This window comes from Pleurodeles waltl, chromosome 7 (genome assembly GCF_031143425.1).
Source record: "Pleurodeles waltl isolate 20211129_DDA chromosome 7, aPleWal1.hap1.20221129, whole genome shotgun sequence".
Classification (NCBI taxonomy): Eukaryota; Metazoa; Chordata; class Amphibia; order Caudata; family Salamandridae; genus Pleurodeles; species Pleurodeles waltl.
In genome coordinates, this window is record NC_090446.1 from 1423882623 (window position 1) to 1423895841 (window position 13219).

The following is a 13219-nucleotide window of genomic DNA, read 5'->3' on the forward strand; positions in this document are numbered from 1 at the left end:
TATTACTCGCCAACTTTAAGCATCACTTTGACCATATAAAGTGTTCAGCTGCCTCATGGCTATGCTGGTGCTATAGGTGCTATAGAAATACCGCTTAAATACTGGCACACATATCATCTGTGCATTTTCCACTGTACTTTCTAGTTCCACTGCGGGTTTGAGTGGAGAGGATATAAAGTTTCGAAATTGACCCAGTACTATTTGTAGTCCAGAGATGAGCAATGAAAAAAAATGACACTACTATGTCGAAGTATTGAAAAATGAACTGACATCAGATTATCAGCAGTACTCTGAAAATGTGTCCTTCTGGTAACTCACAAGTATTTCTGATGCCTAGGACTGTGTGCCATGTTTAGCTTTTCCTCAGGCTAAGTCACAGTTTTCTTGTGGAAGCATGTTCGGGTATTTCTTGCGGCGAACATAGTTTTTACAATAATTACAGGTGCTTACAAACAGGGCTGGTCGGCCTTTTATTGCACTGGGCATGCCGCTGCATGGCTGGAACCATTGGCTGCCAGTTTAAAAGCCTGGGCCGCCCCTGTTGCCTCTGCCACTTTTCACAGCTACTTGATATTAACTGCAGCAGGCACAGCGGGCATCAAGAGAGAGAGGGGCAGAGAGAGCTCGCAGAAATGGAGAAGAGAGTGAAGGAGAGAGGATGGATGGAAAGAGAGAGGGCGAGGAGAAGACGAGTGCGCACCTGGTTGGAGCTTTTGTGCCAGGGCTGCTTTTTATTCTCAAGTCTCACCCTGGTTGCAATTATGGAACTTCACAGACCCCTGGCAAGAGCACTAGTCACCAATATTTCACAGTGTAACATATTGAGTGACTCTGTGATCCCCATTATCTGTGCCTTTTAACTGTCATTACCGAGGACTCTGGTAAATTCTGGGCAGGGAAACAGAGGAATTATACTTTTTTAATGTAATAAAATGTGTGAATAGGTCTTTTTGCGTCCATATCCAGGTTCTCCCCAGTGCTTCACCACAGGATTTTAGTTGCCGTTATCACCAGTTTGCCTGGGAGAAACGCACAAGTTTTAATTCAGTGGGACCAGTAACTCCTGTGAGCCACGGCTCATCAAAGTTAATGGACCACCCATAATCGGGCATGAGTTGTGATGGGGTGCAGAGCACGCAGCACAAGGGGAACTTGAGATGATAAGATTCTGCCAGGGCCCAATACTAGAGTCAAAAACGTCACACCGCAAGGAATGTCAAGGTTTATAAGAATTTATTTTCATTTATTGAGCAGCATCTGGACGAAAAAAAACACCAAATATTGGTCTGACGGAAAAGTGTTGTTAATGGAGGAATATAAAATAAAATGGGCCACTAAGCAACCTATGTATCTGGATAACAAGTGCTAATGGAGCCTGGGATTAATACAGCTGGGAATGAGTACAGCTGGGCATGTCATGCCATGTAGAGATGTAGCTGAAGTAGTTAGAGGAATAAAATGTACATATATGACCAAATGAGACCAGCACGATTATTTATTTCTGTGTAGCACATACCTTCAGGATATGTTAATGCAAGCAGTGATAAATAGTGCATTCGTTCAGCAAACTAGGCCAAAGCAAGATGTTTTAGGAGACATTTGAACATAGAGTGAGAAACACACCAAGTACATTCCGCCAGCACCATAAATGGTACATTTTGAAGATCTCTTTAAGTGGTGTTTCCTCCATAAGCAATGTATTATGGCAGAGTGGAATTGAAAACTCATTAGACTGGATGGGGGAAAGACCACTTTTTCAAGAGTCTTGGAAAAGATTTTAATGGGACTTTACATGCAGATTACATTTACAAACGGCCTGTGCCGCCAGTGCACAGGCGGGACAGGCTGCAAGGCCATATCTACAAGGCCGCTCAAAGCCACTTTGAGTGGCTTTACATGTCCTTGTTGATATGGACCCCCTTTCATGCATGCTTGAAAGGGCCATTCCATGGGTGTTGTTGTGGGTGGCCCCAGGCAACACCCAAGGAATCTGACGCATTCCCAGATTTACAAGTTTTTGTTAACCTGGGAATGCGTCAGTTTCCTACGCCGCCCCCAGGGTGGCGTAAGGGTGGCATAATGGGGAGAAATAACATTATATTTCCCTGTTTTTTCCTCTTTCCATGTGTGCTGCCCAGCACACATAGAAGGAGGAAAATTCCTCTTGTGATTGTTTTTGTGGAGGAAGGTGTCCCCTCCTGCACTTTTTGTGCAGGAAGTTGTGCCTTCCTGCATAAAAAAAAATCATCCCTGCAATGGAGGCATCCTTGCAGCATGGTGCAAGTGTGCTTGCATTGGCGGATTGCAGCAACTTGTGAGGCAGTGCAGGGTACAAGTACAGGAATGCACGGTATCTTACAGATATGGCGCATTCCTACCGTTTTGTTTTAATGCAGGGCAGAGAAGCAAAAATGCTTGCGACACTGCCCTGCGCCAAAACTTTGAAAATGAGGCCCACATTTTGTTGAATGCTCTTTCCTTTTTTCGTCTTGCATTTGGTGCTCTCTTACAGGCACATATATAACTCACTGAGCCTTTCATGAGGGGGAAAACCTGTATGTACTCTCAAACCTAGCACCTTACCTACTGAGCTGCCTTAATGAGATTGTAACTTTTGGCATAGACACTACAAATACATCTCTACAGCAGAGATCTAAATATTTCATTCATCCCACTTCGAAAGAATGTTCAAGTTAGATGAACATAATAATGTCGAATGAATCAGACCGAAGTCAGCCAGCTCAAGCTTTTAACCGCCATTATAATGCTTATTAGAAACTATAGTTTATCTTTTAGTCTTAAAGGCTCCCAACACACAGAGCGTTGCAATGACACGATATGGAGTATTCTCGCTGGTATGTGCATTGTGAATGATAGACCACGAAAGTGTGACTTTTAGTAGCTTTGTATTGTTTGTTTACTAGTTAATGCTCCCCCAGAGAATAACTGGTATCAGAGCACGACAGTATTTACAAATCCCAGACACTGCAGACCTAAGGTTGGACATTATCATTGCAGGGTTGGCGATATGGTGTTTTGTTTTGCCTGTGCCACTTGTGCAATGAGATATTTACAGGCGAAGTGGAGATTTGTGTGTAGGGAAGAGGGCACAGATAAGAAATGAATTCACCATGAGTTTATTCGCAAAAAACGTACACTAGCATGCCTTGAATGTGTAGTTTTTGTCGAAACCTTAACTCTGCTACTGTTCTCTATGATATTCTTAATCACACTTCTATTTTTTTAACTTGGAAGTCCCTGATGTACAACGTTATTTCAGTGGAGTACATTTATTTTATCTGTTTTGCTTTGCAGAAAAATCCCCTTGATTGTACATTTATAAGTTTACCATTGTGAATCAGGTATGTTTACATCCTAGATAGAGTCCAGAGAGCCATGAAGACATTGCCCCACTGCTTTATGAGCTGATTGTTCTGGGGCACTGCTCTGGACGTACACACGTGTTACCAGACTTCACATAGCCCTTGTCACAGAAGCACCCTAGCACACATGGCTCTATGCAAGATTTTGGTGGATTGAGGTGATTATCACATGTGATTGGGCATGCAGTGCCACAGGTCTCATAGTGTGCATGGTTATTGCAGGGACATTCCTTCTCAAGGACACATTCAGTGGAGTTTAAGACATATCCCTTATTACAGAAGCATCCGTACTTGCAGTCCTTGGTGCAAGGTTTTTCAGTGACGTTATTAGCCACATCCTCGCAGGTTCTCCGACAAGTGCCACAGTCATTGTATTGCGCATTTTCCTTGCAGGGACACTCTTTCTGTGGGATGCATTTACCGGATTGTAAGGCATAACCATCCTTGCAGGCACATCCTCCAGTGCAGATCATTGGGCAAATCTTCGGAGCCCCCATGTTGGCCACATCTTCACAAGTAAATCGGCAGACCCCGCCACACTCCTTATATTCTGCGTTCTCCGTACAGGGACAGTTCTTTTCAGGTATGCATTTCCCATTCTGTAGGACATACCCAAACACACATGAGCATCCTGGCTGGCATTCCTCCGTGCAGCTCTTAGTTGGCCCCATATTGGAAATATTCTGACAGGTTCTTTGGCAGGATCTACCACAGGGTGAGAATTCCATGTTCTCATCACACTTTTCTAAAAGGGAAATGATAGTATTAATATAAATCATTTATCAAATGTCCCAGTGCACTGTAGTTTATAATCATATATCAATGCATTTTTAAGAACAGCTTCTAGTATTAATATTTATCCTATTTAGTACAATACAGCAGCATCCAAGCATAGCATGTTTTTGACTCACAGAGATGTCAAGGCTCTGATCTGAGCCTCGTGCTGTATGAGAAGCAAGGATGGGGCAGAAGGTATGGGCTCTGCAACAATACGCACCAAATCACCACCTGTTTTTCTAGCAGAAAGTAATATAACCGATTGTAAACGTGAATGAATAGACAAATGTTTTTTGTAGATTTGCTGAATTTGGGTTCCCAAGAAGGTTGTACCATATATGTATTAGAGTGTCATTGACAAGAGGGAGCCTTTGACTTTAGACTGAACCTGAGTTACTTTGCAATGGGTAGGCATTACATGGGTGTGCCAGTGCAGCCAAGCATGGATTTTGACACGCACCCAGATTTACAAACAAAAATGGTGCACCTACCTGACAGAGGTGTAACAAGGAGAATAATATCATCTGTTCTCCTTCTGACTTCCTCTTTCCATGTGTGCTGTTTTATACAGCACACATAGAAAGAGAAATATGCCACTAGAGATTGTCTTTGTGTAGGAAGGTATCTTGAACCATGCACAAAGTACCTGCATTACCACTAGGCAGCCACCCATGTGTCAGCGCATTGAAGGAGCTGAATAGTGCTATATCTTTATAAATATGGAGCTGTTCATCTTTTTCCTGACCACACAATGCTACGCCTCATTGCAGGAATTCTTAGTAAATATACCCGGGGTGTACTAAAATGCCGTATGAAAAACATTAGTAACTGAATATCAGGTCGTGGTCCTTCTGAGAGTGCTAAAAAAGTCTCTCTCTCATGGAAATCCACGGTGTTTCACCTTAAGAAGAGTGTGAAGAGTTCCTGAAGGCTTGGGACCCTTGAAGCACAGACTGTTCACCACAAGTTCTGAAGATTGTGACATGAATTTCCAATCACTTCCTGCAAGAGACTTAGGCTGTGTTTTTAGAAGACATTATTTCTTCAAAAACTGAACTGCTCAAAAATACCTCGAGGATTTGTATTGTTTCAGTGCACAGCTGTTCCCCAGTGTCCACTTCTGTAGCGGAATTGTTACATCAGAAGTTGTTTGAAACCAAATAACATTGATTTTTTAAAAATATTGCCTGATTCCTACATCAGATCTGCATCATTTTGTGCAACTGAAATCAATAAATTCGATTATTTAGTGGAAATTGTATTTTTGTTTATCTATTGACCTTGGTCGTGCTTTGGTGCTGCAAAAGACTATAGCCCAGATTTGAGAGGGCTTAGCGCCTCCTTGCACCACATTAGCATCATTTATTTTATGGTAATGTGGCCATACGAGTACAAAGTTACTGACCCATATTTACAAAGTGGCGCAATGCATGCATTGCACCCCTTTATAACCCCTTGCGCCACATTATGCATGCACTTGGCATAATGTATGCAAGGGGGGCATTCCTCCTTCAGGGGTGCTGAAAAAATGGTGCAAAGAATTCTAAAAGGTTTTAATGCTTGGGCCTCAATGTGCTTTGTAGGATTAGAGTCGACATTTTTGACGTTAATCCTCCAAAGCGCCAAACTAGCAACAAAGATTTTGACGCTAGTTCCGTAACTACTGCCATGGTGCACTGTGTCTTGAATATGACGCCCACATCTTGGCTTTGGGAGGGCACTATGGGGCAAAAGAAAAGTGGTGCTGCAATGCATGCAGCACCACGTTTCTTAAATCAGACCCCATATATGCACTGTTCCCGTTGCCTTTTACTACATAAGCACATAAAATGTTAAACATTTTGGGGAAAAAGTCAACTTATTTCAAGACTAAGGTTTGTCTTTCCACTGGTTATCAATCCAGTTAACTGCATGTGTGTTTTGTTGCTTCTAAAGGTTAAACCTACCCAGAGACAAAGTATTGGCTACATAAGAAGAAAATGACACAACAATTAGTAGAGGAGGGAACAAGTCGAAATGATGTACATTGTAACTTGGAGCAATAAGGAAATAATCATGAAGTCAGTGTTGAGACCAGAGCCTTGTTGGTGAGATGTACATAAGTACTACCTATTTGTAAGATGGTTCCACAACTATCCACAAGAGGATGCTAGAGTGTCAACAAAAATCACCAAAAATAAGCTGGTAAGCAAGGATGGAGAAGTAGTAACGTCACAAGACCTGCAGACAAATGCATATAGCAATATGCAGAAGATACTTAAAGTCATTTGTATCATATTTGACATAAATAGATTGCAAATAACATGACTGGAATATACAATTTATACATTTAAAAGGTGTTACATATACTGGTAGAACACATCAATTTCCGAGTTGTAGCCTGTTAGAAATGGGCTCTTTGGTTGGCTGTCAGGTTACCCCCTGTCCACGCAAGGACCCTCACTCTAGTCAGGGTAAAAGAGAATCACTCTCAGCTAATCCCTGCTTACCCCCTTGGTAGCTTGGCACGAGCAGTAGGCTTAACTTCAGAGTGCTAGGTTTAAAATATATGTACCAACACACACAGTAACTTAATGAAAACACTACAAAATGGCACAACACAGGTTCAGAAAAATAGGAAATATTTATCTAAACAAAACAAGACCAAAACGACAACAATCCACAATACACAAGTCAAGTTATCACTGAAAAGGCGAAACAAGACTTCATGTAATTTTAAACACACACTAACACTGTTAGCGTGAAAATGTACCTTGGGTGCGTCAAAATAAACCTGCTCGGGCAAGTGTGCATCAAAAAGGGCTTGCGATGCATCGATTTCACTCACAAGCGAGACCTTGCGTCATTTCTCCTTTCGTTGGTCAGGGTGGGTGTCGTTTCTTCTCTCCGAAGGAGAGCGATGCGTCGATCCGGTCAGCACTCTCGGGTCCGGGCAGGCCGTGCGTTGTTTTTACATGCCCAGCGGTGTTCGCGTCAGAAATCCAGCTGCACTATGATCCAAAAACCACGCAACGAGGGTTGCAATCTCAACAGCCTCTGTCAGCGATGCTGCACATCATTTCTCCAGCCGTGGGTGTCGATCTTCCAGATCTTTTCCACGCATGGCGGTCTGTGCGTGGGTCTCTCACTCTTGGGCTGCCAGATTCTCTTCTCAGGGTCCCAGGAACTGGATAGGTACCACTTGGCAGAGTAGAAGTCTCTCCAGTGGCTCCAGGTGCTGGCATAGAGAAGTCGGGTCTGCAGCGGCGTCTGGCCTGCAAAGGTTCCAGCAAAGATCACGGAGTCGGTTGCAGGCGGCGTCACCGGATTCAGCAGCGGCGGCGGTCCGAAGTCGCCCGAAGTCGATTTTATTGGATTTCCACCAGCTTTCCTTTCAAGGGCACAGGGACTGGATAGGGTACCAATTGTCAGAGCAGGAGTCTCTCCAGAGACTCCAGGTGCTGGCAGAAAGAAGTCTTTGCTGTCCCTGAGACTTCAAACAACAGGAGGCAAGCTCTAAATCAAGCCCTTGGATACCTTCACAAGAAGGAAGGCAACACAAAGTCCAGTCTTTGTCCTCCAGCACAGGCAGAAGCAGCAACTGCAGGATAGCTCCACAAAGCACAGTCAAAGGCAGGTCAGCTCTTCTTCCTCAGCTCTTCAGCTCTTCTCCAGGCAGAGGTTCCTCTTGGTTTCCTGAAGTGTTCTAAAGTCTGTGGTTTTGGGTGCCCTTCGTATACCCAATTTCTCCTTTGAAGTAGGCCTACTTCAAAGCAAAGTCTTTCTTGTTTGTGAAATCCTGCCTTGCCCAGGCCAGGCCCCAGACACTCACCATGGGGTTGGAGACTGCACTGTAAAGTCTTTCTTGTTTGTGAAATCCTGCCTTGCCCAGGCCATGCCCCAGACACTCACCATGGGGTTGGAGACTGCATTGTGTGAGGGCAGGCACAGCCCTTTCAGATGTGAGGGGCCACTCCTCCCCTCCTTCCTAGCACAGATAGCTCATCCCTAGCACAGCAGACTACACCCCAGCTCCGTTTGTGTCACTGTCTAGTGTGAGGTGCAACCAGCCCAACTGTCAAACTGACCCAGACTGGGAATCCACAAACAGGCAGAGTCACAGAAATGGTATAAGCAAGACAATGCTCACTTTCTAAAAGTGGCATTTTCAAACACACAATCTTAAAATCAACTTCACTCGAAGATGTATTTTCCAATTGTGAGCTCAGATACCCCAAACTCCACATGTCCATCCGCTCCCAAAGGGAATCTACACTTTAATCACATTTAAAGGTAGCTCCCATGTTAACCTATGAGAGGGACAGGCCTTGCAACAGTGAAAAACGAATTTAGCAATATTTCACTGTTAAGACATATAAAACACATTCCTATATGTCCTACCATAACCACACACTGCACCCTGCCCTTTGGACTACCAAGGGCCCACCTTGGGGGTGCCTTACTTGTAAGAAAAGGGAAGGTTTAGGCCTGGTAAGTGGGTACACTTGCCAAGTCGAATTTACTGTTAAAACTGCACACAGACACTGCAGTGGCAGGCCTGAGACATGATTACAGAGCTACTTATGTGGGTGGCACAACCAGTGCTGCAGGCCCACTAGTAGCATTTAGTTTACAGGCCCTGGGCACCTCTAGTGCACTTTACTAGGGACTTACTAGTAAATCAAATATTTCAGTCATGGATAACCAATTACATACACATTTTGTAAAGGAGGCAAAAAGTTAAGGGAGACCACGTCAAGGATGAAAAGTCTAACATAACCATTTTTTTGTGAAGGTGTGAATGATGCACAATGAAAGTAGCCCCTAATGTTAGCGCTTGAAGGCGTCCACCCCTCTAGCAAGGGGAAACATCGATGTTTTGTGATTAATATCTCTGCTGACCTCTTCTTAGGGAGTGTGAATGCCACATCACATTGCAATAGTTGTTACTGGAGTGTGGCCAAACCATCTGCCATGACCCAGGCATCTCACCTCCTCCTGTCACCATCTCCTGCATGAGACTCACTCGAAGTGAGATTTCCATAGTATTAAGGAAAAGCAGCTCAGAGGTGGGTTTTTGGGAGATACAGTCGCTGAGCTGCATAGGATCAGATTCTGCCCAGACAGACAGCTCTGCTCTAAGAGAGAGAGAGAGGGAGAAAGTGAGCACAGAAGAAAAGAAAGACAAAAGGGAGAGTATGGAATGAGAGGAAGAGTAACAAGGAATAGAATAAGAACAAAAGCAACAGGAAGAAACCTCACTGTTGATTTGGAAAATATAATTAGACTGATGCAAAGATCAACCTCTGACAATTACTATATTGGCATTTTTTTCAAACCTACGGCTACCACTACTCATATCCCTTACCCTCTTCTTTGTGTTAGCCCTGGCATTGCCTTCAGGTAAACAAAACTTTTATAGTAACATCACAAAGCAGATTCATTCAATCAATTTAATTGTGAAGAGATAATATACTATGGTACAAAATGAGGCATGAAGAGTAATGGATCCCTGCGCCCAGAATGATACATGTGTGATGTTTACTTACCAATGTCATCATTCCCATCATCATCATCACATTTTATAGTTCCAAGCATCGCAATTAGCACTGAAATATAAACAAAAATGGAAGCACCATATTGTAACTTATCTTTTTGCAAATTTCGTTATCGATAAACATACAAGTTAGGATCACCATGCTAGAATTATGCTGAGGATCACTATGCCGTTTAGTTTGCGGCAGCAGAAAGTAAATAAAATGTGAAAAAAAAGTAAAATGGAAAGCAATTGACTTCTCATTGGACACCATACAAAGTACTGCTCAAAAAGACTCTCCACCAAATATTTACTATGAAAAATGTCATACTAAACCATGTAGGTTTCATCCAATTATATAAGTGGTCTAATGAGATTTTGGATCAAATCTATCAGGTCATAGGTCAAGTGATAAAAAACAGACATTATTTACTTCAACCAATTGTTTAGTCACGAGCACACATAGGAAAGACAGAAATTGCCCCTGTGGTGCAACAACGTGTATGCCCACTTTTTGCATCCCCCAGAGCAATTCAGTATTATGAAGTGGCCCTTCTGTAATATGTATTTTGCTGGAATATAGGGGAATGTTGACAAGAAAGTGGTGCACCAGTCCTAATGGGCAACTTTTCTTGTGTTTCCTCTGCCTACATATCTACCCAACGACACCATGGTTGTGCCATATTTACAATACGTCACATCATGGCAATCGTTAGGACAATAGCATCAACATTTTTTATGCTATTGTGGCGCTTTGCTACACTAGCGTCAAAGATTTTAAAGACAGGGTGGGGTAGGTATTAGGGTTCAGGGTGGAGGCGGTAAGGTTGGGGTTGGGGGTGGGGAAGGTTTTATGGTAAAGGGCAGGGGAAGGGGGTCTGTAGATTTTAGGACAGGGCAGGATAGATTTTAGGGTTCACAGCAGGGGTGGGCTATTTAGGGCAGTTCTTAGGACAGGGCAGGGTTACTTTTAAGGGTCAGGGTGGGGTTGAGGGGTCAGGGCAGGTGGTGGAAGGGGCAGTTGTTAGGGCTTAGGCACTGTGGAGTATGGTATCAGATGTTAGGGGACAGATAAGGAGAGAATTTATCACACGTGTTCCTTTACCAAACATGCTTTTACAATGAAATTCATTGTAAAGGTATGCGTGGTAAAGGCATGCGTTGTAAAGATGTGGTCGTTTTTTAGATTGTTCCATCATACTTTCCATAAACACACACTCTCACACTCTCTCTGCCTCTGTTTTGAAGGCATTAAAAGGTTGATTTGTTTAAACCTTTTATGTTTTAAGTGCGCCTAGCAATCCGAGCTCCTGTCTCTTTCCACTGCCCCTTTACACCCCCATCGTGTTGTGCTTCTCATATAAAGTTTGTTAACATGAAATCCCAGCATGATATTTGGGAAACTTGAAGCTCATTCCGCACAATCCTCCCACTCCCACATTCCTCAGTCTTAGTGAGCAAACTACGCTCCTGGTCTTGGAATCAGCCAATGGCACTTTGGAGATGTTTTAATGTAATTCTTGCTGTTTTTTCTGCATGAAAGTGTATAGGATGTGCTTTAGATGTGTGGGTCGATTTCACCGTCACCTATAGTTTTGCAAGCAAGTACTGAACGGGCCATAAAGAGAATCCTAGTAAGTAAAGAGATGATGGCGGTGCTGTTCCAGAGGTCAAGGACTAACTGTTGGACAAACGATCAGTCAATATCTAGAAGTTATTGCGCCAACTCAATAGAATATGAAGTGATGACACAATACACAATTTGGGCTTGTTCTATGACTTGTTAAAAAATGGAGAACAAAATTCAAGTCCCTTCCAGTAATAGGGCTATTAACCTCACAACCCCTGGCCTTTGAAGGGGCTGAGAACAAGAGGGCGTGTGGTCTTAAATTATAATCTACTCTTCTATTTGATCGTCCAGGCTCTCTCCCTTAAGCTTGGGTTCCACTCACCTGCTGCCAGCCCAAGAAGATAATAAGTTGGCTTCACCATTCTGAGGGTCAAGCTGTCCTGCAAAGAAAAGAAGTTAAGTAACCATGAGAAGGTGATGTGGATTTGTTTTTATAAGGCAGGGGTTCATGAATGACTGCGGGGGAAGGTGCGATATGTAATGGTGCTTGCAAAGCACCTTCACGGTCTAGTTAACTTTCTTTCCTACTGCTTGCAAAAATGTTATCTAATTGGTTTTTGTAGGTGTTGATGCATATTTCTCTTCCCTATATACCTAGCTGTAAGGGTGAAATGTGTGATGGGCACTTGCTGCACCGCCCTGCGCCATGGGCCTCGTAAATGAGGCCCTAAGGCCCAGATTTATACTTTTTTAGCACCATATTTGCTCCATTTCTTGACGCAAAAGCAGCGCAAACTTACTACATTTAATTGAATTTTGTATGTTTGCGCTGTTTTTGCGTAACAAAATGAAGCAAATGTGGCACAAAAAGTATAAATCTGGGCCAAAGTGTTTTTTAGTCCCTAATTCTCGCTCTGACTTTTGCATATGTCTTCTTTTTCTCTGTCACTTGTCAGCATTAGTCTGTGACCTCTGTTCTTGCAGTCCAGAGTTCGGATTGTGGCGGTCAATTATTTCCTCTCACCCTGATTTTATCACTCTATTTCGCGCTTTCGTGTACTCTTTCTCTAAAAAGGTTCTTAGTTTGTATTCTTTGCCTGCTTTGCTATTAGGCAGTAGTCGAAAAATGTAAACATACTAAAACAATTTAATTAAACGGAGGACAATTAAACATCATTATTGGAATGGTGTTTAAGAAGGAAAAGAGAAATGGCAAATAACCACCAATTTTCACGAGGAATTCTCACTCGTTGAATATATTGCCATAGTTTAATCACATACTAAAATTAAACATTTTGGTCGCAAACATTGCTGAAAACAGCGAATATGAAAACATGTTAATGAAACCCAACTCATGGACATTAATTTAAGAGCTCGAAAGCACTGCGAACTGAAACATACCTGTTGTCGACCTTAGCACTTCCGAAGTTCTTCCAACACAGGTCGGCTGGGAATGAGCAGATTATCTCAGTGCGAGCGTTCACATAGTCCAAAATATTCCCTGGGGCACCAAATGCTGTTTTTTATTCATTTCTGATGATTGCATTATTTGAGCCAACGCCCGCTTCCAGTACCTGATTTGTGACTCTTCGTCACTAAGTTACACAACTTGCATCTCAGCTTTCAATGTTTTAGGTGTGGTTTGACAGTACATATGTCTGCAAGATGTATTCTTAGCACATCTTTCACATATACTGTAAGAAACTGAGTTTCTGGTTGGCAGAGGTATGCACCCTATCCAAGCAGGAACCACAATCCTAGTTGGGGTAAATCAACAAACACACCCTAGGTAAGCCTGTGCTCATCCTCTGATAGATTTGGCACAGAGCAGTCAGGTTTAAGAGGTAATGTATAAAGTATTTGTGCAACACTTCAATAGTAAATCTGTGAAAACACCACACAAAAACGTCACCACACCTGTTTAGAAAAATAGAGCTGTATTTAATTAACAAAACAATACCAAAACAACAAAAG

The 13219-nt window shown here is 42.8% G+C and overlaps 1 protein-coding gene across 1 annotated transcript; it reads right to left on the bottom strand.

Moving 5' to 3' along the window:
- Positions 1–1216: 1216 nt before the first annotated feature.
- LOC138246440 (epidermal growth factor-like protein) lies at positions 1217–12770 on the bottom strand. The gene is made up of 4 exons (XM_069201055.1): positions 12647–12770; positions 11628–11685; positions 9689–9748; positions 1217–4128 (listed from the first exon to the last, which is right to left on the bottom strand). The coding sequence occupies exons 2-4, from the start codon at positions 11665–11667 to the stop codon at positions 3419–3421; spliced, it is 810 nt and encodes a 269-aa protein (XP_069057156.1). The 5' UTR covers positions 11668–11685; positions 12647–12770; the 3' UTR covers positions 1217–3418.
- Positions 12771–13219: the final 449 nt, after the last annotated feature.

What these genes read in the sequence shown, in the direction of transcription:
- LOC138246440 (XM_069201055.1), bottom strand. Translation starts at nt 11,667, where the DNA reads ATGGTGAAGCCAACTTATTATCTTCTTGGGCTGGCAGCAG. An exon ending in TCTTCTTGGGCTGGCAGCAG is followed by an intron (nt 9,749 to 11,627) that starts GTGAGTGGAACC and finishes TTTATATTTCAG; the next exon opens with TGCTAATTGCGATGCTTGGA. An exon ending in TGATGGGAATGATGACATTG is followed by an intron (nt 4,129 to 9,688) that starts GTAAGTAAACAT and finishes TTTCCCTTTTAG; the next exon opens with AAAAGTGTGATGAGAACATG.